This window comes from Caenorhabditis remanei, chromosome X (genome assembly GCF_010183535.1).
Source record: "Caenorhabditis remanei strain PX506 chromosome X, whole genome shotgun sequence".
Taxonomy (NCBI): domain Eukaryota; kingdom Metazoa; phylum Nematoda; class Chromadorea; order Rhabditida; family Rhabditidae; genus Caenorhabditis; species Caenorhabditis remanei.
In genome coordinates this window covers 20,218,234-20,244,510 of record NC_071333.1, presented here as the reverse complement: position 1 = coordinate 20,244,510, position 26,277 = coordinate 20,218,234, and the positions used below count along the sequence as shown (strand labels likewise).

The 26,277-nt window shown below is 37.8% G+C and overlaps 8 protein-coding genes across 8 annotated transcripts; 2 read left to right on the top strand and 6 right to left on the bottom strand.

Annotated features, from left to right (window-relative positions):
• Positions 1 to 171: 171 nt before the first annotated feature.
• On the top strand, positions 172 to 2,183 carry GCK72_026059 (uncharacterized protein; the record flags this gene model as incomplete). Its single annotated transcript, XM_053736635.1, has 3 exons — positions 172 to 233; positions 974 to 2,005; positions 2,063 to 2,183. The coding sequence occupies 3 exons, from the start codon at positions 172 to 174 to the stop codon at positions 2,181 to 2,183; spliced, it is 1,215 nt and encodes a 404-aa protein (XP_053580201.1).
• Positions 2,184 to 2,972: 789 nt separating this feature from the next.
• Positions 2,973 to 3,767, bottom strand: GCK72_026058 (uncharacterized protein; the record flags this gene model as incomplete). Its single annotated transcript, XM_003101993.2, has 2 exons — positions 2,973 to 3,636; positions 3,688 to 3,767. The coding sequence occupies 2 exons, from the start codon at positions 3,765 to 3,767 to the stop codon at positions 2,973 to 2,975; spliced, it is 744 nt and encodes a 247-aa protein (XP_003102041.2).
• Positions 3,768 to 5,592: 1,825 nt separating this feature from the next.
• On the top strand, positions 5,593 to 6,846 carry GCK72_026057 (uncharacterized protein; the record flags this gene model as incomplete). The annotated part of the gene is made up of 5 exons (XM_003101975.2): positions 5,593 to 5,712; positions 5,863 to 5,944; positions 5,993 to 6,186; positions 6,244 to 6,414; positions 6,694 to 6,846. 5 exons carry the CDS (start codon positions 5,593 to 5,595, stop codon positions 6,844 to 6,846), a joined length of 720 nt encoding a protein of 239 aa, XP_003102023.2.
• A 1,360-nt stretch (positions 6,847 to 8,206) lies between these two features.
• On the bottom strand, positions 8,207 to 8,628 carry GCK72_026056 (uncharacterized protein; the record flags this gene model as incomplete). The annotated part of the gene is made up of 2 exons (XM_003101994.2): positions 8,207 to 8,491; positions 8,545 to 8,628. The coding sequence occupies 2 exons, from the start codon at positions 8,626 to 8,628 to the stop codon at positions 8,207 to 8,209; spliced, it is 369 nt and encodes a 122-aa protein (XP_003102042.2).
• Positions 8,629 to 9,155: 527 nt separating this feature from the next.
• GCK72_026055 (uncharacterized protein) lies at positions 9,156 to 9,764 on the bottom strand (the record flags this gene model as incomplete). The annotated part of the gene is made up of 1 exon (XM_003102047.2): positions 9,156 to 9,764. One exon carries the CDS (start codon positions 9,762 to 9,764, stop codon positions 9,156 to 9,158), a length of 609 nt encoding a protein of 202 aa, XP_003102095.2.
• A 1,183-nt stretch (positions 9,765 to 10,947) lies between these two features.
• On the bottom strand, positions 10,948 to 11,372 carry GCK72_026054 (uncharacterized protein; the record flags this gene model as incomplete). The annotated part of the gene is made up of 2 exons (XM_003102027.2): positions 10,948 to 11,229; positions 11,286 to 11,372. 2 exons carry the CDS (start codon positions 11,370 to 11,372, stop codon positions 10,948 to 10,950), a joined length of 369 nt encoding a protein of 122 aa, XP_003102075.1.
• A 1,032-nt stretch (positions 11,373 to 12,404) lies between these two features.
• GCK72_026053 (uncharacterized protein) lies at positions 12,405 to 13,886 on the bottom strand (the record flags this gene model as incomplete). The annotated part of the gene is made up of 4 exons (XM_053736634.1): positions 12,405 to 12,468; positions 12,725 to 13,005; positions 13,062 to 13,716; positions 13,792 to 13,886. 4 exons carry the CDS (start codon positions 13,884 to 13,886, stop codon positions 12,405 to 12,407), a joined length of 1,095 nt encoding a protein of 364 aa, XP_053580200.1.
• Positions 13,887 to 22,914: 9,028 nt separating this feature from the next.
• On the bottom strand, positions 22,915 to 24,297 carry GCK72_026052 (uncharacterized protein; the record flags this gene model as incomplete). The annotated part of the gene is made up of 3 exons (XM_053736633.1): positions 22,915 to 23,202; positions 23,333 to 23,660; positions 24,188 to 24,297. The coding sequence occupies 3 exons, from the start codon at positions 24,295 to 24,297 to the stop codon at positions 22,915 to 22,917; spliced, it is 726 nt and encodes a 241-aa protein (XP_053580199.1).
• Positions 24,298 to 26,277: the final 1,980 nt, after the last annotated feature.

Sequence of the window (26,277 nt, the reverse complement as noted above, 5' to 3'; positions counted from 1 at the left end):
GGTCTGAGAAGGATGGACGGCTACATTCATTCTGAGCAAAACCTCCCTTTCATTCGATACGTTTTCTTCTCCTGTATTGATTTCTTTCTTTTTTCTCGTCTTTTTTTAAATCTCAAATTAGTTATTTTTCAAAATACTCATTTTTCAGTGAAACACTCTCCTTAATCAACAATGATCGGCATGACTCACCTTTCCATCAAATGCATTTTGCCGTATATGGACGCGGGACAAAGGTTAGTTCAAAAAGGATCATTAGATAACAAATTGGTAGTGATAGAGACCAATGCTGCCTTAGCTTTCATTGACTTTGCAAGCTCTACACAGTAGTACTTTATGCCATACTGTCTCTTCTCTAATTAATAGGAAGTCAGTAATCGCTACTTGACACAGTTTGCACAAAATTGTAAATGCGCAATAACCTTACCCAACCTTCCACACAAGTCTGACTAAAGGATAACCTGAGGTGACAGTAGTTTTTGCATGTCTCCTTCACAATTAGAAAGCTGACAAGTTTGTGAAAACATGCAAAATAGAAAAGTAAACGAAGATAAGATAGAGAGTAAAGATAAGATAAAAAGTAATAATGATAGAAAGTGAGGTGGCGAAGATATTTAGAAGTTTTGTATCAGACCAATTAGTTAGTGAGATAGTTACGAGTTAGAGAACGAGCGATTTTATTAGAGGAAGGTAAGACAACTTTTTGGAAATCATATTAGTGGGGAAGCCTAGCAATGGCCCACCCTACATCAGACCTACTATGAGAGATGTGACGCCTTTACTTTCGGGTGCTCAGAGCCTAAGACAAAGTGTCTATATGATATGATATCAGTTGTCAAACAATGTACTACATTAGCCAGACGCCTACTGTCACCTCAGATCATTCCCTAGTGAGCGAAGCTCAACATCAAAGTGACTGTTGTAAAAAAACCAGATGTATTACTTCCTTACCATACTCAACTCATAACATTTTCAGAATCATCTTGCAACAGTACCCACGAATCAAGAGAATCGACAAGTCTCGATCTGCTAAAATTGAAACCCTTCAGCTTCCTCAGGGTCTCATGCAAATCGACTCCTTAAAATTTGAAATAGGAATTGTACGTTATTACCCTGGAGGGTACACACCTGATTGGGTCCGGGAGGAAAATGAGAAAGGAGGAGTTCAATTCGACGTCGGACAGTTCAGAGGACTGGCGCAAGCACATATCGTGCCAAGAATGGAGCTGGACCGAGCACCGACAGAAGAGGAAACAGCCGAAAAGATGGAAGCAGAGCAGAAACTGGAGGATTTGTGCAAAGAAATGGAGCAGAATCCGGGGAGAATCACTGTGGAGGCCAAAGCTGAGAGAGAAGAACTTGAAAAACTCATTCACGACTATGAGACGAGAAAAATTCACTCTCAATTGGAATATGAAGAGTTTGTCAAACTGACAGTCACTTCGAGAGACGGCCTATATTCAGTAGAATACGTCAAGTATCAGAAATCATTAGAGAACACTTGGAAATACCTGATTCGACGTCTGGTAAAGCCTAATGTGGTTGTTGTGAACTACATTATGAGTTCTGGCTCGGAACCAGAGATTTGGCCATTTGGTCAATCTTTGAGAGTGGTTAATTTGCGAGCGGCAAAGAAATTCTGGACATCAAGAGATATCCAGTCTATGAGAGATGTTTTATCGTCGGAGCACACTTTCCCTCTTCGATCAATGGAAACAGTGCCTCGTCAAAGCAACGTTTATCTTGGCGATCATCTTGCAAGAAAGTTTATTATTTCGGAAGCCCCCAGCCAGGAATTGATTCTCAAATTGAAATGTCCGCATGTTCACTTCAAAGACTATCAATTCAAGTCGATCCCTTTTAAACTAATCTTTGGACTTCTGAAAAAAGATACATTGAAACACTATTTATTCGAGACCGCCAACAAAAACTGCGTCCACGATTTGATTGAGTACTGCAAGATTGATAGAAGACTTCCCGAGACGGAAATTCTTAAAGGATACGAAAGGTTAGTTGTTTTTCCTTGAAAATCGACTCAGACAAGAAGTATATAATTATTTTTCAGAGATCAGTATCCAATCAACTTCGATTTTCCACTTCATGGAACAATTGATGTCTGCGGATCAGTTTACCGTCGGAATGTCAGTGATACGATGAAATACATAATCGACCTAAAATGCCAGTAATTACACATAATTATTCTCTTTATGTTTTTGATATACAATCTTTGGAAGGCTTGTGAAATTCACAAAGTTTTTACTTTTATATTTATTTTTATTCATGTGCCAGTATGACATCAAATAAACGTTTTGGATTGGAGTTGGAGTTAAAAGTGTAAAGAGTAGAAACAAAAGAGGGAAAGGCATAACCATATTTGGAGAACACAAGGGACCGCTGACTAAGGGTGAGAAGAACCTATCGTGCAATTTATCGGCCTACGAATACCTACGATTGGTTGTGTTCTGGGAAACGTTTCGATATTTGCCTAGCTGACCTACAGCAAAGACCAAATGTGACAGAAAAAACTGACAACTTATATCTTCTTCAATCAGGAAAATTAACATAATAAGCCACTCCACAGTTTTTTTCCCGATTTCGTACAGCAGGTATCGGATTTCAATGAGATTTCAAAAAAGAAAGATTTTTCACAGTGTTGGATCAAACAAATGTTTATTCAGTTGACAAAATAATGTGGAAAAAGCATTAGAACAGAATGAAAAAGTTTTTGAGATGCCGAGTTAAGAAGAAACGAAAAAATCAATGCGAAGTCTTTCGTCCAAGGCAGTATCCATAAACACAATTGCCCCATTGGTGCCATCAATTCGAGTGATTTGAAATCTACCTGCTACGTGAAATCTACCAGCATTAAAGTTAGCATTTATCAAGGGCTCAAAAACACCAATTTGATCTTCCGGGAGTTCGAAAGCCATCAGTCCCTTCAAAATATCTTCTCTGTTGTAATCTCTACTCATAATTTATGAGAAATGTTCCATTCGAGAATTGCTATTCAGAGCCATCCAGTGTTTGAAATATCTATTGAGATCTTTACCGGACAAATGTGCAGGATTGACTCCGATTTGCGTAGCATTAGTCATAAGAAGATCGTCCAACTGAAAACGCAATCCATCACAATATATTTCAAGAGAAACCAGATTTTGTATTAACATTTTCTGAAGCTCCTTCTTTGACATGTGATGAGTTTGAATAAAAAAAGTTGAGGTTTTTGGCAAAATGACATCTATAACTTTCTGAACAAATGTGTTCGTTTCATTCTGTAGAGTTATGACAGATACGCTCTTGATTTCTGATAGAGCCGAGAAAAGTAAACGGCAATTCATATCAATTGTTGGAGCATCACCAATATATAGTTGGAATTGTTGATAGTTGGTGACATGAAGGATTCTAGAAAGCCATTCTCCTGTTGACAATCCAAGGTTTGACCATCGAGCTTGTTCTCTGTGTCTTGGATTCTGAACAACTAAATAATTGATTCTATCATCCAAGTTGAAAAAGAAAGTATTGTCCATATAACGGTACACACGAAGAAAATTTCCATTGAGTTCCACAAAAAAATCATAACGAAAACCTGCACCCCGAGATGCCACATTCATTCTTTTTGAGAGGACGGAACATGCAACTCTGAAAACGTTATACATGGACGAACTAACTTGATTTTCGATTTAAACTTACAATTCGCGCAAATCAAAGCATTGAATAACTCGTTTCAAGGGAGCACAGGGCAAAGACAAAAGACGGAACGGCGTAGTCATATTTGGAGAGCAACGGACAACTGAATAAGGATGACAAGAACCTAACGTGCAATTCATTGACATACAAATACCTACGATAAGTTGTGTTCTGGGAAACAAGTCGATAATTGACAAGCTGGCATACAACAAGCACCAGATGTGATAGAAAAATTGACAACTTAAGTATTTTTCAATTAGCAAAATTAACATAATAGCCCAATTTAGAGTTTTTCTCCAATTTTTTATCTACTTCGATCAGAAAACTGCTTTCTTTGGGATGAGTGACCCACAAGTGACCCACAAAACGGGCAAATTTTGTTCAGTGGATAACTCAAACCGACTACACACTCTAACCTTCTTATAGTCTCGTCACGGGTGAGCGGCGCCAAATAAACATCTGAGGAGGGTATTATTTTTGCTCTAACGGCGGCCACGTCATAAAATTTTCTTTCGCCGTCGATCACTCGCCATAGGGCGGTGTTGGCCAAACATTGGAGGGCAGGTTTTCTGTAGTGGGCGAATAATTGAGGCATATTGTATTAGTTTGCTACCGTTCTTCATCGCGTAAGAAGAAGAGGAATTGACCAATCAACCGCGCTTGAAAAAGGTGTCTTCAAAAAAAGAAGAACCTGAACTGTTTTGAAGACGGCAGAACTGTCGAGTAAGAATAATTTTTATAAACTACATAAAACGATAGAAAAATAAAAAATATAAAGGTTTTAACTGGAGTTTAAGTGATAATCAAAAATGAAGTGGTAGGCTTCTCGAGAGGATAGAACCGTATTTTATCAATCATTCAGCATCTGTCCAAGGAGATGACCTAACATTGTCAACTATGTACAAAAATGAAGATTGTTTTATCTAATTTTTAATTTTTATTCCTTCTCATCACTGAATGTATCTAATATCCTTAAAGAAATTATTAAAAATCGGTTTAAAAAACTTAAAATCATTCAGAAACCGATTTATTCACATATTAACAAAAACCGAAACCAAAAAAACGATCCGCTGCGAGCAGGATTTGAACCTACGCGGGCAATGCCCATTGGATTTCAAGTCCAACTCCCTAACCATTCCGACATCGCAGCACGTCTCCACTTTTTTTCGGTACGTAAACAATACAGTATGTTTTTCTCTCCCAATCCCCACTTCTTGTGTCCAATTCAAACCGACACACAGACAGATACATATCTCATGAGATCCAGCAAATACGCTCTAACGATAAAAATCAAATTTTGAAATTGTCATCATTGTCCCCCTTTCAGTGTTGGGGTCGACAAGTGGACGGTTGCGTTTTTGTTTTCTTTTCATTTCGCTCGGTTCACATTTTGCACGCACTGTATGTTTCTCCCATACTATTTCTCTTCCTTTTATTACCTTCCAGCTGCTCCACCCGAGATCCACTCAGCTTTCAACTCATTTTCTGAATTCAAATGATCCGCGACGCAATCGCAACGCCTAAATTCAGAGGAGGTCAAAACCGGCGGGGACTCATGGTCGAATATTGTTTCTCTCCTCTTCCCATCTCTTTTTGTTTCTTAATTCCTTTTTTATCGAAACATATTTCAAATCTCATTCTGAGAAAGGAGTTTTCACGATTTAGCCAGAAATTCTGATTCAGAATTTCGGTGATTCTGACGAATATTCTGGAAAACCGCGACGCGACCGCAACGCATGTGATTTTGAGATAAACAAAGACCGATATTCTGACTCATGCTTGTTCCATTGTTCTCATTCTGTTATTTTTTCATACAATTCTTTTTATTTTCTCCTCTTCGGCTAAATATCTCATCAAATCCAATTTTCTTTGAGTATCAAACAACTAAAATATGTTTTCTTTGCCAGGATGAACCACTCTACCGAATCGCTCAACGACGGCGTTACCGAGGAGTTTAAGGGCCTCGGCGTGGAGGACGATAAGACGGCGCTTACCACGGACAACCTGGAGAAGTTCGGCGGACTCCAGGTAACTTTTTTCTAAGCTGCAAACGCCGTGTTTAGTTACCTCTTACCCCTTCCCTCCCGTTAATGTGAGAGATATGGCGCAGTTGGGTATGCGCCTGTTTTTGGGAATAATAGTACGTTGATCAATTCCAGTTGTACCTACATATTTCAGAAATCCGAGTCCTCCACTCGCTCTTCTTCCATGAGCCTTCGCTCCTTCAGTACTTCGTCTCGCTCATCGATTCGTCGGGAGTGTAAGTACCTCCAGTCTTACTAGAAATAACTGAAAACTTTCTCTTCAGACCCATCTCCGCCACCATATCTCTTCGAGAAGTTCCCGGAATTTTCGAGAGAGCAGATCAAGGTGTTTGTCGATAGTTTCTACAAGTTCGACAAGGATCAGGACTGCTACCTCAACTTCATGGAGATCAAGAGATTCATGGAGTCATTGGGAGAGGCGCAAACCCATCTTGCCACCATCGACCTTCTCAAGCAGGTAATTCGACCGAAATACATAAAAAAATTGAAATAAATTAATAAATCTGAATTTCAGCTGAAGAAGGACAAGAATGGAAAGTTCAACTTGGAGGAATTCATCATGCTGTTCCGTCTGGCCACCAAGACCGATGCTGTGTCCTGCCTTTATGTTTTCAAAAAGCTGGCCGACAGCATCAACGTCCAGGAGGTCGGTGTCAAGGCGGCCGCGCGTTTCTTCGAGGCAAAGGTAAATATAAAACTCATATTGGTCAAGGCCTGGGTACCTGGCGCCAAAGTTCGAATTACAAACTTTTTTTGAATTTTTTTTGCGAAAAAGTCAAATTTTCGACTTTCATTCAGAGTTAGTAGAAATTCTGAAAAATCATATGAAATATTCACATTTTCGGTAAAAAATTCAAAAAAATTAGTTCACTTTTTCAAGACGGGCTTTACCAAGCCGTACCGGGCCTTGACAAGTATGATAAAAACAAATAGGCATCCAAACTCTAATTATAAAGGTTTTTAGGCTGAGGAGGCTGCCGGGTCGAAAGTCACTAAGGGCATTCCTGCGAATGTCGAGGCTGAGCGTTTGGCCGAGTTGGAAAAGCAGCAGAAGCTGGAGGAAGAGAAAAAGGCCAAGAAGGCCAAATTCCAAAAGTTGGTGCAGAATTTCCAGTAGACTTCTACATTCATTTAACTGTTTTCTGTAAATTCACTGATTCCCGGTTTTCCCATATCCCCCTTCCTTTTTGTCAGTATCCTTCTCATTTTCCGGTAAAAATGTCTTGCCGCCACATGTAAGTCCCTGTGCTTTTTTCCATCGTTTCATTCCACAGCTCTCATTCCGAAAAAGTGTTAATTTTTACTCGCCCCCGTGTAATTTTAATAAAACAAATGAGGGTTTTTTTGGAAACAACTTCTGAAGATGAGTCATCGTCACATGCGTTGCGGTCGCGTCGCGGTTTCATGAAAATTCGAAAACAACCTCGAATTTTGCAGCTGAGGGCAAAAAACCATCCACGTTTTGTCCTGAAAACGATGAAATGGAAGAAAACTAACGAATTCTATTAATTACTTATCTCTTTAGCGCAGTTCTTAGATTTCATCATATGGTTATATGTCTGCGTCTGTTGTGTCTTCCACTGCTCTCGCCCTCCCATACACACACAGAGAAGAACAGTCGAAAGTGGTGTGTACTGTTTGTCTACACAACGAGAGGAGAGGAGAGGTGTGCTGCGATGTCCGAGTGGTTAAGGAGTTGGACTTGAAATCCAATGGGCATTGCCCGCGTAGGTTCAAATCCTGCTCGCAGCGGATGGTTCTTTTTGTTTTTTGTTTTTGCTAATCTCTGATAAAAACAGTTTCCGAATGATTATAAGGTGGTTAGAAAGTTTTTTTAAAATTTTATCAGGGGGGAATCTAGTTTGATGTTAGGCACCAGAGCAAATTGTGCCAAGGATGGAGCGCCAAACAAAGAGAAAGCAAATGAGAATGTGGCAGCTGAAAAGAAATTGAAAAAAATGGAGGATATTCCGGACAGAAGAACTTCAGATATCGAAACTGAGCAGGCTCAACTAGAAGGAGTCATCCGAGAGTACGAGCAGATGAAAACTAATTCTGAGTTGATCAAAAATCTCTGGAAGACACCTGGAAGTATTTGATTCAGAAACTGATAAAATCTGATGTCGTCGTAGTGGGTTATATTATGACTACCGGTTTGAAACCAGAGATCTGGCCATATATCCCAAAAAAAGTAATTTTGGACATTCAGAGAAGACATTGACTCCATGAGGAATGTTTTATTTTTATCCAAAGAGATCAATTTACCAGTTTGTTCTTTGTAGAAACAATTTGATCTCAGCTGGACTAAAAAAGACTGACCAACAAGAAGACTTCTTTATTCAACACACTTTTTCGGCGGAAACGGAAGATTGAGAAAGATTTCCAAAGAAGATTAAAAAAGCAAGGAAAAATTATAGAATTTATGGTGAAGACAGTCAAATTAAATTAAATTTGTGAGGAAATCAGTCTGAGGCGTATCACTTTCCACGAAGACGAAGTTGGGCATAGATGCTCTTGTGTGGGTGGACTCTTCCTTTGCCGTAGACCGATGCACGTTTCTCTGGATGGAACCCACCGCGTTCGATGTAGAGTCGTTTTGCGATGTTCATGTTTTCAGAAGAATCCTCCTTCACAGCTTGCTCCTCGATTTCGCGAAGCATGTCTTCCTGGTTGATATCCAATTCCGCATCAAACGTTTTGACTGATGCTGGTCCTGGCAAATTGCCGCTGTACCAGTCGGCTGGGAGCCAGAAACGTTTTTCCTGGAATGGATCACGTGGTTTTCAACAGTTACAGCACGTTTAGTTTCACTTACCACGTTTAGTTTCGAGTTTCTTTGGGCTTCCAGAGAAGACAGCCCAAGTATAGCAATGAAAACCAGGGAGAAGACGAGCTTCATTTTCTTGTGACAAGAAAATGAAAATGCAGTGGCTTGGCAGATCATGCTGAACCAGGAACCTGGCGACTAGTGGGCGTGTCTCGGTACCCGGATACAAGGAAACCAGGGTCTTGTGGCTTCACATCTTATCTGGTTTTGTATCTCAACAACATAATTGGAGCACACCCACAATTATATGTGATTCGTATATTTATAATTATAGGGGTTCGGATTTGCAAAGGTGGCCCAACTCCAATCAAGTCGTTGAAGTCGCGTCTTATAAAAAAGGGAAGTCATATGTTTTGAAGCTTCGTGGATATCATGTAGGCTCCAGCGCGCCCACACAATAATTGATTGCAAAAAATGAATCCGGAATCACCAGGAACATAGCAAATTCTTCCTTGTTATGTTGGATCTCATCAACACCTGCATGAAAAAATTAAGAAAACATTGAACCGATATATGTTTGAAGTTGTGTATTGATAAAAATAAATAACAGAAAGAAATAATTTCAAACATAAAAAATAATAAAATAGTTTGGAATTGTATTAGGCAGAATCTTCGGCTCCTCCAGTAGACGATCCAGCTTTTCCAGCAGCAGCAGCTTGTGCAGCTTCCTTTCTCTCAGCAGCACGTCTCTCAGCAGCCTCATCCTCCTCATCAGTTGGGATTCCAAAGATCACACTGAGCTCCTCTGGGGTCCTTCCCTTGGCCATGAGAGCGACTTTCCGACAAGCGTAGTTCATGAGTTGTTTGACGTCGAGGTAGTTGACAGCAAGGATCAAGTAGAACAGCTGGTCGTTATCCATCTTCAGGAAGTTGTCATCCCAATCTGGGATGACGACGATCTTCGGAGAACTCTCATTGTCCACTGGAATCGGCTCTCCCTTGTGGTGCTCGCACCATTCGACAACTTTGTCCAGCGTGGCCTTGGAGATGTTATCCATTGGAATTGTCTCCGTAGTTCCATTCTGGTATTGAAGATTGGCGACCAGATCAGCAAGAGTCTTCGATTGCTGAAGGGCCAACGAGGAGATCTTCACTTCCTGATTGTCAGATGACTCCAGAGTGAAGTAGACGGCCGGCTCGGCTGGAGCAGCATTGTTTGGAGCAGCGGCGGCGGCGACAACGTCAACTGGGGCTTGTTCAACAGCCATGAACGGTGAATTGCAAGTTCTGTAATAAAAATAAATTAGTTGATGAGCAAGGGAAGAGCAAAAATCAAGAGAATTTTAGAGCAGATGAAGAGAAAGAGAGAATGTGAATGGGAAATAAAGAGAGAAAAGATCCGGAGAGGAAGTGATAGATGCAATTTTGAAGAAAAGCTTAAAAACGTTTGGTCAACTAGAGGAGTGAAGATGTGATATGTAATCTCAAATTATGGGATTAGAATAAGAATTATGCACAAGGAGTTTGAAGAAAAGTGAAAACCTTCAAGATATGCACTGAAATTAGTCGGTTTCAAGGAGAAATGGCTTTGATTACCTGTAACTTTTATGATAGTGTCACTATTGGAAAATGGTCAACTACAAAAATGATAAGCTATGCTTGCTCTTTTAAGCCCATACAAAATAGAGTTTATCGGACATTCAAGTGACACCGAAAAACTCTTTCAAAATCGGCCATTTTTCACTAAAAACAGCCACAGTGGATAGCCGTCTGAGCGATAGTGTACATATGTGGTCACTTTTCACAACTTTTGTTTTATTGTTGCGCTGCAAATGCTAACCTGATAGTTTTCATTTTGTTTACCCTGGGAGCCTACAGTACAAGAACTTCTAATGTTTCCTGGTTCCCTTTCAAAATTCATCGATGTGTAGGCAATCAGGAATCTAGAAACCAGAAATCTCCAAACATGAGACTTCATATTCTCTTAAAACTCAATTTTTACGATTTGATTGGTGTTGGACCACCATTGCAAATCTACTACTCTATAATTATACGAATCACACATAATCGTGGAAGTGCTCCAATTATGTCGTTGAAAATCAAACCCAAAGAAAATGTGAAGTTTCAAAATGCGATTTGCATTGAATCTGGGTTCCTCACGCTCACTGGACAGCGCCAGGTTTCTGTTTTTATTTAGCTTCAAATTAGGGACTTCAGAGACGTCAGCTTTATTAACGAACCACTGCATTTTTGAAAGTACTATTTTATTCAAAAAAATATATAAAGAGGAAGTACATTTACTGGGAAAGGAGAAAAGAGAGAATCAGAATAGTGAGAAATTGTATGCAGAAATAAAATGGAGGTGTTCTCTCAGTTTTGGTCAAAATGTAAACAGGGAATAAAATAGTCAGAAGAATCGGTATTTATAGGAAGAAGAAGTTTGGCAGCATCTCATTTTCCACGGAGGCGGAGTTGGGCATAGATGCTTTTCTGTGGGTGGAATCGACCCACACGTTTCTCTGGACGGAATCCACCACGTTCGATATAGAGTCGTTTGCCCATGATGATGTCATCGGATGCTTTGTCTTCGTATCCCCCCACAGTGCCGTCTCTGATAGTGTCAACCAATTCGCTTCTGAAGAGCTCATCCCCACGGTTGATGTCCGATCCCACATGACGGGTTCGAGGCAATTTGCCTCCGTACCAGCTAGGTGGGAACCAGAATCGCTTCTCCTTGAATTTGAATACATGGTAATCGGACCTATTTGAAATTGAAGTGAACTACTTACCATGACGGGATCCATTACTTCGTCCATTGTACTGACCGATGAGATTCCGAGAATCGCAGCAAGAACGATAAAAAAGAGTAGCTTCATTTCCTTGGGTCTGGGGAATGGAAATGCAGTCGGTTTGTGAAACTGAGGGCTTCTAGACCCTCAATTGGTCCAGGAACCTCAGTGGGCGTGGTCAGAAACCTAGGATCCAGTGGGCGTGTCCAAAGACTTGCAGCCCAGGATTATGAGATTTCACATTTGATTTGGTTCCGATTTCCAACGACATAATTGGAGCACACCCACAATACAATGAGATGTGTATCTTCATAATCATAGGGTGCCAGAACCTAACACGGGGCGTCCAATTAAATCGTGAAGATTTGCATCCAGATTTTGTGAAGTCATGAGGGTTTGAGGACTCCTGATATTCGGAATCCTGGACAATCATTCATGAAGAGAAAAGCAACCAGGAAGCAAATGTAATTTTGTAAAATCTTCCAGATTTTGGTAGTATCAACCTAATTTTCAACATGCACAGAGATATTAGTATCATGTTTCTTACAAGAAAATTAGATGCATTGTAAATAAACAAAAAAACGATAATATCAAGAAAAAACCCCGTGATGTGAAAGTTGAGATACAGGAAGGAGTGGGATGAGTATAGTTTTGTTGAGTGGAGGGCACCAATGGATGATAAACAAATGTCATTATGGTGAATTTATTTTGGTAACGAATTTTATTTAAAAAAAACAGAACTTTCTGAATGAGGTAAACATAGAAATGTAGAAGCACGCAAGAAATTATGCATGGTTTTGTAACAAGTAATGGTTAAAAATTTTAATTTGCAATAAAGAGGATTTTTGTAACAGGACGCATGAATTATCGAAACTTTCTAGATGGAAAAAACGTGGAATGTTTTTTTAAAGTGCGAGCTGTTATGCCATCTATTTTACAAAAAACCCTATTTGATGAGGGAATATTGGAAACAGGATGGATAGCGAAACTAGGAAGTTGGTGAAACAAGCTCATGGAAAACAGTTTTATCATCTTTGAATAAACTCACAAGACAGAAAGTCGGAGGAAATAATGAAATACAAGATTTGAGAGTAAAGATCTAGAGTGGGAAGACAAGTTTTAGTGATTCGTGTATAACGAAAATTGATGATGATGAGGATCGTAGTGACGGTACACGTGGATACTTGAAAGATTAGGTCCGGTGAAAAATGAAAATGTAGAAAATGCGATGAGGCGCTTTTCTAGAACTTTCCATGTTCTAACTCTTGTCCCTTCCCTAAATGTACATAAGAGAATCTGACAGATTCTGAATTGCACACTTCCTCACGTGTAAATGAGTTTTACTGACTACTGAGTGAGAAACAGATCTAATAGAGGACAATTTCGGAAAAGGGCTGTTCTGAGACGGTACATCACTGTTAAGGGTCAGGAAAACTTACTGCTGAGGTTCGTCACTTGAAATCCTTCTCTTGAAATCCTTCTCGATTGTGTTGACATGGCAAATTTTTCCCATCACATAGTCCTGATGAAGTACCACTACCAAGACCAACTCCTGGGTATTCTCCAATGTGAAAACCTGTGTGTGCCAAGCGTCCACATTGGGAATCGGTTGATTTTCGGGTTTGACATCGTACAACTTCAAGATTGATTTGTACGGAATACTCTCATCACAATAAATAAAGAAATTGCTTCCTCTCGGATGGTTTTGGTCGCGGAAACTCTGAAAAACAAAGAAAAAAATAAGTATTGCTGTCTAGTGATATTGTTACAACTCACGTTAATAAATGTCCGAACTTTATATGGCGTTATATCCTCCGCACCATAGTCCAAATATTGGAAATGAGCCAACTCTCGGTAATTTACGTGTTGTGCAATCATCCGCTCGTATCCGTGGTTTCCAAAACAAAACTCACAATAAAAAGTCTCGGCATTTTTCCAAAGAGCCTCTTTTCTAATTGAGCGGTATGAGCCGTAGTTGAGCTTTCCTTTCATAGTCAGTTTCAGCACTTTACTCCCATCGATAAGCCTCAGAAAAAATGGGAGGTACTTTTCAGTTTCATCATGGAGATTAAGGAGAACTTCTTTGCAAACAAACGGCTTGAAAAGCTCCCTTTTCCATTGTGGTTCATTCGGATGCTTTTCTATGTCTCTCTTGAGTTCCTCAGCATTAAGAAAAAACCATTGTTTTTTCAATTCCAAAAACTTCATAATATTCTTGACGTTTTCATCGTGGGGTGGGAATTCAATTGTATCGAATTTACATTCTACGCTTTTGTAAGCCTCATAGAATTCATCAAAGCTCCATTCATTTATTCCAGTGAGATCCTCCGTGACAACATTGATCGATTTTGTTTTACGACAAGAATTTGCAAACTTCATGTAGTAGAAGTGATGGCGTGGAGCATAGCCCACCAATTTCCGACTGTTCTTGCTACATTTGGTCATTGTTTCCTGTAAAAAAATTTAAATACATTTGATGCGCTACATCAAGAAGAATATATCTCACTTGGTCGTGAACTCCATGACATTGATGACTTCTTTTTTCACAAGGAAAGGCGTCTTCGTGAATTTGAATTTTTTCTGGGCTCGGGTTTGCACCATTATGTATGTAAGTTGATTTCTGAAATATTACACGTACATACAAAATACTAAAATAAATAAACAGCAGGGAGGGTCAGGATACCCACAACATGGAAGCAAGTAAAAAAATGGTGCGGAACACTAATATAATATACTATGTGAAAAATAGAAAAATATGAGCAAAATAAAGGTGAGATGAAGAAAAACGAAAAAAAATTATAAAAATGAGAAAAAACTTTGATTAAAGCTATAGAACAAATTTAAAAGTTAAGCGGGATTTATGTAATCATAAAAACATTAGATGCCCAGCGCTTAGTAACTGAAAAACGGCAAAAACCATGGAAACGCAGTGTGAAAAAGTTTATTTGTTGTTTTGCAGGGTGAGAAAGTTTATTCGTTTGTTTTAGGTACCTAAAATAAAAGAAGGACGAGTAACTTTTCTAAGTAGCTCGTGTAAAAATCGTTTCTTTTAGTTGTAAATGGAATAAAAATTAGAGGGAGAAATTGATTATCATTAGTAATTAGGGTATTATAGAGACGAGAAAACAGGAAAAAAGGAACTGAAGAAGAGAACATCAGTAAGAGAGTAGTGGACAGCTGCGGAGACGCAGGGTGAGCGACTAGGTAGATGGAATAGAAAAACATGCTTTTCCAACTGAGAATGAACAAATAGAATTGAACTGAGCAAGAAATATTCAAAATATAGAAATTTGCCAAAGAAAACTGTCAAAACAAGAGAAAATTTAATAAGATATGTTCATCGGAATGGAATCAGCTGATAGACTAGAAATGAACCTCAAGAAGAGAGTAGTGGGCAGCTGCGCGAGACGCAGAGTGAGATATAAAATGCCACAAAAAGTAAGAGGACAAGATGACTACCTGAAAATGAAAAATGTGATAAAAATGGAAAAGACACGAATAAACTATTTCAAATGTATAGAAATTCAAGTAAGAATCCTATTTAAAGATTGAAAATGCAATAACATTTGCTCATTGTAATGAAAAAAGCCGAAGGACAAGAAGAAAAACTCGAGAAGAGAGTAGCGGACATTTGCGAAGACGCAGAATGAGAGACTAGGTGCCACAAAGAAGAAAAGGACAAGCGCTCGAAGTTTTACTGGGAAACTACGCGAGCGGTCACCCACCAGAGAACCGAAAACATAATTGAAGAAGAAAAGTAACTTTAAAAACATAGAAACTCGAGTAATAAACTGTTAAACGGGTAAAAACGCGATAAGATTTGTTCATTAAAATGAAAGAAATCTAAAGACAAAAATAAAGCCTTAGAAAAAAAGGAGTGGGCATCTTTGAAAATGCAGATGGGAAATATAGGAGAAACAAAGAAACCATCAGAAGAATTTAAACATTTTGGTAAGAAAAATATTGAAAACGAGTGAAAATGAAATGAGTCTAGAACAGAAGAGTGTCTCCGAAAGAGAGTAGCGGAAAACTGCGGAGACGCAGAATTTGACACAAGTGCCAAAAATAAAACGATAACAAGATGCTGAAGTTTTACTGAAAAACAGCGTGTGAACTAACTGGAAATAAAAATTGTGATGAAAATGAAAGAGAAACTAAGAAACAACTAGAAAAATCGAAATTTGGATAACAATAATAAAATGAAATAAGTCAATAGAGCAGAAGAGAGCCTGAGAAAGAGAGTAGTGGACAGCTGCGGAAACACAGAGTGTGATACTAGGTGCCACGAAGAGAGAGAAAGGACAAGCCCCTCAAAGTTGTTCTGGGTATTTACGCTTGATCCAATCGGAAATGAAAAATATGTGATGAAAATGAAAGAGACTAAGAATTAGGATTAGGTATTGAACGGGAAGAGAAGAGAGAGATTATCAGAAAATATAGAAATTCAAATAAAAAAACTGTTAGAAGCAAGTGAAAGTCCGAAAAAGTTTGCTCATTCTAATGGAAAACAACCCAATGGACAAGAAGAGAGAAGTGGGTAGCTGCGGAGACGCAAAGTGTGATACTAGATACAACGAAAGAAAAGAACATATGATTTTGAAGTTGTAGGGGGAAACAACGTGTGTTTTAACTTAAAATGAAAACTGTGATTAAAATTAAAGAGAAGGGAAGAAACTATTAGAATAAAATCGAAGTTAGGGTGAGAAAGCTATTGAAAACGAGTGAAAACTTGATATAATATGTTCATTAAAACGGAATCAGCTGATTTAGCAGAAAAGAATCTCAGAAGGAGAGTAGTGGACAACTGCAGAGACGCAGAGTGAGATACAAGATGCCACGAAAAGAGAAACGATATGATATGGAAGTTGTATTGGGAAACTACGAGTGTTTCAACTAAAATGGAGAAATATGTTGAAAATGAAATAGAACAAAAGAAACTATCAGAATAATATCGAAATTTGTGTAAGAAATCTATTAAAAACGAGTGAAAATTTGATGAAATCTGCTCATTAAAAAGAGAATCAGCCAATAGTTCAGAAAAAACAGCAGGAAGAGAGGAGTGGACAACTGCGGAGACGTAGAGTGAGATACAAGGTGCCACAAGGAAAAAGAGGACAAGATCTTAAAGATGTATTGGGAAACTACGTGTGTCTCAACTGAAAATGAAACATGTGTTGAAAATGAAATAGAATAGAAGAAATTATCGGAAAAATGCGAACTTTGGATGAGAAAACTCATGGAAACCAGTGGAAATTTGATAACGTCTGCTCATTGAGATGGAATCAGCTGATAAAGCAGAAGAGAACTTCAGAAAGAGGGGAGTGGACAGTTATGAAGACGCAGAGTGAGATAATAGGTGCGACGACGAAGACAAAGACAAGATCTCGGAGTAAAAATGAAAAATATAATAAAAGAGTAGACACAAAGAAACAATTTCAAAAATGCAGAAATTCAATGAAAAAACTGTGAAAAACAAGTGAAAATGCAATAAAATTTGCTCATTGTAATGAAAAAACTAATAAACCAAAAGAGAGCCTCAAGAAGAGAGTGCACTGGACAGCTGCGGAGACGCTGAGTAAAAAACTATCTGAAAAATACATGTGATCGAATGAAAAATAAAAAATAAAATAAAAGAGAAACAAAATCTACAGGTCAAAATAAAATCTATAAAAACCAAGTGTTTGAAACCGTGAAAACGAAAATAGATCTTTCCGTTAAAGGCAGAAGAAGACTGACGACGAGAAAAGAGTCTCAGAAGAGAGGAGTGGGCAGCTGTGGAGGCAAGAACAGAGCAGGCAGAAGAAAAAACAAATTCGTTCATTCAAAACCTTCAAAACTTTGAAAGCAGAAGTTTTTCAAAGCCAATGTTCAACAGTTTTTTGAGTGAAAATGAATACATTTTGAAGGAAAGAAAAACACATCGTGATCAGAAATTTGCTATGAACTTTTTGACCAATAATCGAACAAAAAACTTGTCATTCACGTCCCGTTCTATGAAATGTATAAAAAGACATGTATAAACACATAATGTTAGACAAAAACTTGATAGTTAAACGAGGAAAAGCACTAGAACCTTTCAACCACAACTGCAGTTTCCAAATAAGGGGGTGTGGAGAGAAGAGGTAATAAATAACGGCCAAAAGGGAAAAAGGAGAAAAAGGAGAAAAAGAAGAAAAAGAAGAAAAGGGGGAGGGGGTATGGAGAAAGGGTGAGTGTCGAGTGTCCAGAAACGAACGGACCACATTTATATAATCCTGTGGCAGCTGGTGTTAGGAGAAAAGGGGAAGAAAGGTGTATTTAGGATGCGATACGGCTTTTAATGTTCAAATGAGACAAAATTGTGAATTCATTAGTTTCAGATTTGTCACGGGCCCTGCCGGGCCGGACCGACGTCAATAATATTCTCGGCCCGTTTTGGAACATTTTTTGAATATTTTTAGAAACTTTGATGCTTTTTTTTGGAAGTAGTGTCAGGGGGGGGGTGTATTCTGAACGGCAGGCGGTGCATAGGTAAAGAGGCTAAGAAATGAAGAGAGAAAAGTTTGGTTCATGACATGATTACAAATCCAGAAAAAATCTAGTCATTGCCGAAAGTTTCCCAAATTGCGTTTCTAGTACAATGAGAATTTGCTTGGTCTTCATTATAATGAAATTCTGATTGGAATCACTGCCAAATTGCGTTCAAAAAGATTTTTGAATCTCGTGATTATCAATAATTGTAGCCAGTTCATTTGGAAGTCCTGCTTTTGCTGGAAATAATTACAGTTTATTGAATAATAAAGATTTAGTTTTGACAAATTTAACGATAGTCAAATGGAAGAAAACCAATTCAAGGAGATCGCAGTTAATTCTCAGGATATTTTTTGAGAATAAAGATATCGGGTGTATAATAAAAAGGGATGGGGACTTTTGAATACCAACAATTTTTTGTATCAGTAGTTGGAGAGAGGAGGGAATGTCAGTAACTTGATGAAAATGACAAATCGAGCGAATGAAAAAGTGGAAAACATCAAATTGGAGGAACTGAGAGATGATTTCATGGATTATGATCAGGGACAAATTGAAATGATTTGGGAAGTTTGGAAGATCGAATGTGCAGAAGAAGTGTGAGATTGGAGGAATTGAAAAAATTTGGGTGAGGGGATGAGCTCTTTTCATAAATTTCATGAAAGTGTATACGAGGATTATATATTATTGAAATTCCACCGGCTTGAAGTCCTAGTTGCTTCTGTTGCATCTCCAAACAAATCCTCTAAAGTAGTCATCACCAAACATCACGATGAAATGCAAAGAAGGGTCTGATTGTAAGAAAATTTGAGTGTGAGGAGCAGGAAGTCTGGGAATTGGCTGATTTCTAACTGGAACATCGAATAGTCCCAGTAGCTCACAGTTGATGTTTCCAGGATAGCCAATAAAGAATGTGGATCCTTCTGGATGGTTCCGGCCTCGGTATCCCTAAAATTAATTTATGAAATTACCGAGAATACTATGTATATTATAACAAAACTCATTAAAATCGAACAAAAAATCTTTTTTTTGAGGTTTCATGTGTTGATCAAGAAATTACTAATCACGCTCTTTATGATCAGAACCTAGAAAAAACACCGGAATAATCATATTCATGAATCTGAATATAAATGGGGTTCCGCTATAATACAAGCGCCGTTCTATGACAGATGACGATTTAATACAGTATTTAGGGTATTATAGTTTATCATTTTGGCATGAGCCTATCTTAGACAGCTTCAAATACCTTAATTACTTTAATATATGAAAACGGTTTAATCAGCTAACTATACACTCATAAAAACTTACTTTAATGTACTCCCAAGCATCATTGGCTGTGATAGTCTCCACATTGAAATTTAGATTTGCAAAATGAGACAAATCCTGGAAGTCCATATCTCGATTGTATGCTACGAGTTGTTGAAGATTCACACTCTCATGCATTTGTGGTGGTTCTCCAGTGTTCCCGAAGCACCGACGCACCTTGAGATGTTTTGCAGTATCCCAAAAATTGTATAGACGCAATTCGGAGTACAAGTCACGGGAGAGGTGTGGAATAGTTAACGTGTGAACTGCTTCTTCATCCACCAATTTATTCAACCATCCCTCACAACGAAGCTCCATGTCATCCATTTTCAGAACAAGTTCGCCAGCCTTGAAAGGTTTGTATCCTTTGAAATAGTCGATCAAAGCCTCCAAGGCTACATCGTCTTCTCCAATCGTTTTTAGTTCAATTTTATCAAATGTATAATTCGATTTTTTGTACGAATCGACGAAATCCCACACAAATGTTTCGGTTTTTCCGATTTCGTCTTCAGTGATGACTTTTACATCTGGGTAAGAATAATATCGTTGCTCGTCAGAAAGATGTTCAGAGCTTTCATTCGGCACTTTATTCCAATCCTCATCCAGTGTTTCGAATTTGATTTTTTTGAAATGGTATCTTCCGGTCACCAGAGTTCGAGTTTTTAGGCTCAACTGACCCATAGATTCTCTGAAAAAATGATATGCTGAATTTGTTTAAACTGAAAAATTCTTACTGTTCCAAGAAGTTCATCATTTTCATAATATGTCTTTGTGGGAGAGACGGCAATTTTTTCCACTGCGAAAACTTGTCAGCGGTGTCACGAGCAGCTTGGACGAGTTCCTCTTTGCACTTGAAATAGCTCCTGTAACGAATAGAATGGCTGCAAATATCTGTAAAAACTATCTCACCACTTTCGATATTCTGGTTCCGGGCTATTCATTTTTCTATTATCTGGAACATCAGATACATCAGGTTCTTCAGATTGATCAGATTCTTCCATTTCATCAGATTCATCAGATTCTTCAGATTCTGCAGATTCATCAGATTCTTCCATTTCATCAGATTCTTCAGATTCATCAAATTCAACATCAGATTCCCGAGCATCTTCCAATTCTCTGAAAAAACTGTCATATGAACATTAGTAGTGTACAAGAACGAAGCACGGTATCTTGAGCAAAGCCGCTGTTATTTAAAATATCAAAAATTTTATATTGGATAAGCATAAAAATAAAACTACGATTCCAATGATTTTTCTGCCATATTTTTTAACAAAACATCATTTTTGTTCTAGTGAAATTTTGATTCGAAGGTTCTAGAATTATAGCTTTGTAACACATGTAAACTTGGAATTTGATAAAACTCTGGTGGGATGTTCTGGACCACTTCAACAGCGCTCCCAGAAAATTACGGAATTCACCCAACACTTTGCTCCGAGTTAAGGGCTTTCAAAGTGTTAAGAAATAAGAAAATTTGTAACATCTGAGCCAAACTTTGAGAGCCTGTAACTCGGTGCAGAGTGTCGGGCAGATTCCAAAATTTTGTGAGTGTTCTATTGTGGTAATCTCGATCATCGATTTTAATTCTATCACATTCCGACTTTACAAGTTCCTTTGTCAAACTCACGGTAAAACAAGAGTGGCTTTCAAACTGTTAATGACCTGCGCGTACGAGAAGGATTCTACATTATTGTCTTAAAAAATCAATCCTCGCCCTTCCTAAATGCTAAAAACCAAATTTCTCTGAAATTAGACTGGTGAACTCATTATCACAGATTGATATATAACGCGTTCACTGTAGAACTTGAATAACGTGTGCACTAGGCTTAGATTTTAATATGTACATGTACTGTGAGTTTTGTGCAGCCTCTATGCACAATATTAGTTCCAACTTTGCAAATACGGTGGTACGGTAGGCGCTCGAAGGTGTGAATATTCAACTTTTCATTTACTTTTGAGAAATAAGAACAAAAACTTGGCGAGTTAAAGTGAAAAACGGCACTTTTATCAAAATTTTAAAGGTGTATTTGAAAAAAGTGTCATTTTCGAAAAAAAAAACTCACTTGACGGTCCTAACTCAATCTAAATCACGGGCTCTGAACCCCCTCCTGCTATGACTATGCTCGAGTCTTACAGACAATACGTTACCTATATTAGTAAGTAGAATTAGGAGCAGACAATTAAACAGAAGTACAACTGGAAAACACTCTCTTACATCTCCATTGGCTCGTGTTCCTGATCTCCGGCGTTTTGTTGTGACATTTTGAGATGATCCTTAGCTATTACTTAAACCAAAATTTGTATTATATCAGTTAAATGTGGCGAATTTCTTACCTTCTGTATGGTCGGGTACCAAGTTTTTCTTGGAAATTCACTGAACTTGTAGCTGCAGATCCTTGAAACTCTTTATTGTTTGATTTCTTTGAGTTTGTCTGCAATTAGGACATTTGAGAAAAATAAACAAATGAGAATTATGAAAGAGATAGAGTGGGGAGACTTAGAAGGCTGGTAATCCCTTTTTCTTATGAAAAACAAATTAGAGGAAGGAGAGAAGGAAGAGAGAGTAAGTGAAATTGAGAAGAAGTAGTGGGAGAAAAAAGAGGGCAATATGAGCACATGCAATAAACAAAAGAGGAGAATAGGAATATTATCCTATTTACAGCTGCTTCTTATTTAATGTTTGATAAATTCATACTTAAAATATGAAAAATAAAGTTTTTGTGAATAAAAAATGAAGAGATTTCAAGAAAATCGACATTTAGACTGGCACAAAGTAAATGAAACACAACTGGAACCAAAGCACACCAAAAATTCATAATCCGAAGAGAAAACCTTTCCAATTTTCGATGGATTTTTAATCGTAGGGTACGACGCACCTCACTGATACCAGTCAAAAAGAGATGTCGTTCAGAGAAGAGAGGAAAAATGTGTGTTATGCAATATCAGGCTCTTGGGAAGGACGGAGGAGAATGAAGAGGAAAGAAAGAGAAAGGGGGAGACGTGGGCCTGGAATTGTCCGTGTGTGTGTTAGAATGTGTGCGCGTAGAACAAAATAAGGGAGTATTGAAAAGAGACGTAATGAGGAGGGCGGGAGAGAAGGGGTGGAAACAGAAGGTGCGTGCTATTGAGAAGAGGACACCACCTGGTCTGAAGACAAAAACGGACCTGTGCTTGAGGGAGAAATAATGGGAAAAAACAAGATAAGAGTGAAAAGTGAGGTAAAATGAAGAGACCAAATCTGTCACCAAGGGACATAGAGCTTACCGATTTTGATGAAATAAATTCCGAAAAAGAGATCTAAAAAAAGAGTATTAACTGTATAAGAGTTCAGCTCTCAATTTTGGGGGTTTTTGAGGGGGAAAACCAAATTAGTCCCGGAATTATCGAGCCGGAAAGTTGGCAATTGGCATCGATGGCCGTTAAATTGACAACATCAATTTTTAATAAAACTTGTTGTAATGACAAACAATTATTATAGCTACTTAAGATATTCTGAAAAGGACGAAAAGGACAACTTTTAAAATGGATTATTAGAAAACAGCAACACAATTTGCATATATTTATTTATTGACAAAAAAAGTAAAACCGTGAAAGTCAGAATAAGTAAAACTTGAAAAAGATGAATTACAACAATGTCATTTGTAAGGATGGCATATTTAAATTTCAAAAAAAATAGTAATAAGTGAACATTAGAAATATAGAAAAAAAATTTGAGACATCATTAGGCAGAAATGAAAACAAATTGGAGCGTGACGAAAAATAAAAGAAGCGAGAGATTGGACAAGTGAAGCGAGGAGAAGTTGAGAATCAGTGAAACATTTCAGTTCGATTTCTTCGAAAAAACACCTCCCGTAGCTGATTGAACATCTTCCTTGATAGTGTCCACACCACAAACTATCCCTTCGAAATGTTTTGGATGAATCATCACAACCAGGACCAATCGTTGATCAGACTTTGAGAATTGTTGAGTGTGCACCGCCGGAATATTCGAAATAGGCTGGTTATTTACCTCCACATCGAAAAGAGCCATAAGTCTTTTAGAATGAATTGCACTGCGGCTCTTAACGATGATGCAACTTCCCCTCGGGTGTTCACATGTTTTGTATGCCTGAAAATCATTAAATTTTAAAATTTTAAAAAATAACTTTAATTTTCGTATACATATACAAAAGGGACAGTTCTACTTATAAGTAGAATTGCCCTTGCTGTCCCTATCAAATAATTTCACAAATTCTTACTTTGATAAGCTTCCAAGCGTCCTTCGCTGAAATTCCAGTGATATTGAGCTCCAAATTTTTGAATCTTGACAAATCGATCCAGTCGATGTTTGTATTCTGAAGAGCAATTTCCTGTGTTCCTGGGTTTTCGTTGGAAAATTCAATATACAAATGTTCCGCCTGTTTCCATGTCATATTGTTCTTGATCTCCGTGTGGGTTCTTGGACAAAATGTATCGTGCAGGAATATTGTTTTGATAGTTTCCTTATCAATCCAATCCAACATATCCGGAAGTGTTCCAAGGCCGTCAACGTGCCAGACAAACGTATTACATCGAAATGGGATTCTCCTATAGCTGAATAGGTGTACTAAAACATGGTTTTGTTCCCAGCCTTTTGGAAACTCCACTTTCTCAAAAAAACAACTCGAGTTTTTGTAATTCTCGTAGAAAATAGAGAAAGTGCATTCTGTAGTTCCACGGGAATCTTTCAATTCAACACTGAACACGCCATATTTAAAACAAAACTTCAGACTTTGGAAACGATAAATCGGTAAGCCGGACACAAATATTCCAGTTGCTATGCTGCAGGTCGCTAGTGTTTTGCTGAAAAAAATTTTTCCATAACAAAATATTAGGATGTTTCAAAAGTCTCTGCACGTTTTCAATCAGTTCTTTATTAAATTTTTATTAATGAGAAGAAAGTTCTAATATGTTATCTATTGGTCATGAGTACTGATTTCATCTTGCCAGCCAGCGTTTTGGTAGTTGGGCGATTCCGGCACCGTAGAACTCTGGCGGCTCCGAAAAGTGATCAAGAAGTGTAAAGAATTTTGAAACACTTGAATTGGAAACTCAGTATTCAATAAATTTCTCACCGTTCGAAAAAACTAAGCATCAAGCCCACTTCCCTTTGTACCAAATACGGCAGTTTCTTCCAATATGGGAAATATTGGTTCGTTGGAAAAGTTGATTGGTCTTGCGACATGATGAATTTGACTAAAATATATATGTTTACTGATATTAGAGAGGAATAAGAAGAAAGATGGCTTAAGGGGAGGAAAAAATATGGACTAGTAGGTAGATAGAGAAAATGGACAGATACTCTCTTTGACGTCTTATTAGTACTCCGCCAGAATGGGAGGAAATAGTCTATGACGAGGAAAAAAGTAGCTTTGGGAAAACTAACAGCTGCGAACAAAAATCACTTATTGTGGTCATCTCTACCTGAGCAAGCAGACAGGTACAGGTCCGGCGATAATAACCTTACTAATTAGTGTATTTCCAAGATGAAATTGTATCTATCGAACTCATATGTACATAGAATAGATAAGATACAAAATATGCATATATTTAGAATGCAATATTCAATTAACTACCTAAAATATCACTAACAACAATAATTGAATATGATTGCATCCAGTAGGTGGAGAAGATAAAAATATGCTCTATTAGTCGTGTTATTAGTAGTCTCTAACCTTGAAAACCAGATGGATGCACATTATGGAATGGATACATACTAATTAAGATTGACATTAAAATCTTTATGTTTTAGAAAAAAAACTAAATTCGATGTGGATAAATGGGCGCCGTGCACAATTCTGTAACAGGTTCCAGTTGGTAAAATAAAAATTTGCAAAATGCGAGGTTAATTCTTGTAGGTGACTACTTTTTTCATACGGTCATCTCAGATGGACAAAATTGGTTATTTCTCAGATAACCATGCTTATAAAATGCCAACCACAAAAGAGAGGTTCTAGATTTAAAAGGGAAAAAGCGAAAGAACAATCAATAATGGAAACAAATACTGGTCAACAACAAATAGGATATGGCAGGATTTATTGGTGAAAATACTCCGATGACAAGGTAAAACGTAGTTCAGGGAAAAGTGACAGCTGCGAACAGAAACCACTTATTGTGGTCATCTCTACCTGAGCAAGCAGACAGGTACAGGTCCGGCGATAATAACCTTACTAATTAGTGTATTTCCAAGATGAAATTGTATCTATCGAACTCATATGTACATAGATTAGATAAGATACAAAATATGCATGTAGTTAGAATGCAATATTCAATTAACTACCTAAAATATCACTAACAACAATAATTGAATATGATTGCATCCAGCAAAAAATATTCAGCACTGTAAAATAAAAGAAAAATAAAAAGAGAGATAGAGATACTGAAATTTTGAAAATGTTGATTACAAATTATACCCTAAGCAAACGCAATGTTTCACTCTGATATACAGAGATGACTCCCGTAAAAACTCTAATAGAAGTGCCCCCGGTAGCAAGAGGCAAGAGTTTGAGGTATGTATCTCAACTGCCTTGAGAACAATAAAATGTTTTCCAATTGAAGATACATTTTAAAAGTATTTGGCTAGATTTTGTCTGTAAGAAATTTTTTGATATCTCCTCTGAAAAAAAATGATATACCGTGTTGAATAAACTTTGCTGGAGGCATTTCTATCAGTGGTTTTACAGTAGAAAGAGAAATGCAATGATATGTTTGTATGTCGCAGTGCTGGATGCAAACATAGTCAATTTTTTGTTATTAGTAGTATATTAGTAGTTATTAGTAGATTGCCAATTGAACATTGCGTTTTTTAACATATAGATTTATTATCAAATTATCAAAAACATTTGGAAAATGAATTGATTTTATTTGGGAAGGAGGGAGGGGAATGAGGAGGACAAGAAGAAAAAAAACGACGATGAAAGGGAGGCTGTATGCATGCTGATATTATGAGTGCGTGTAGAACAAAATAAGGAAGTATTGAGAAGAGATTAGGTAGCATAATGAGGATGGCGGGGGAGGAGGGTGGGAACAGAAGGTGCGCGCTATTGAGCAGAGGAATCCGCCTGGTCTAAAGACAAAAACGGATCTGGGCTTGAGGGAGAAATAATGGGAAAAAACAAGATAATAGTGAAAAGTGAGGTAAAATGAAGAGACAAAATCTGTCACC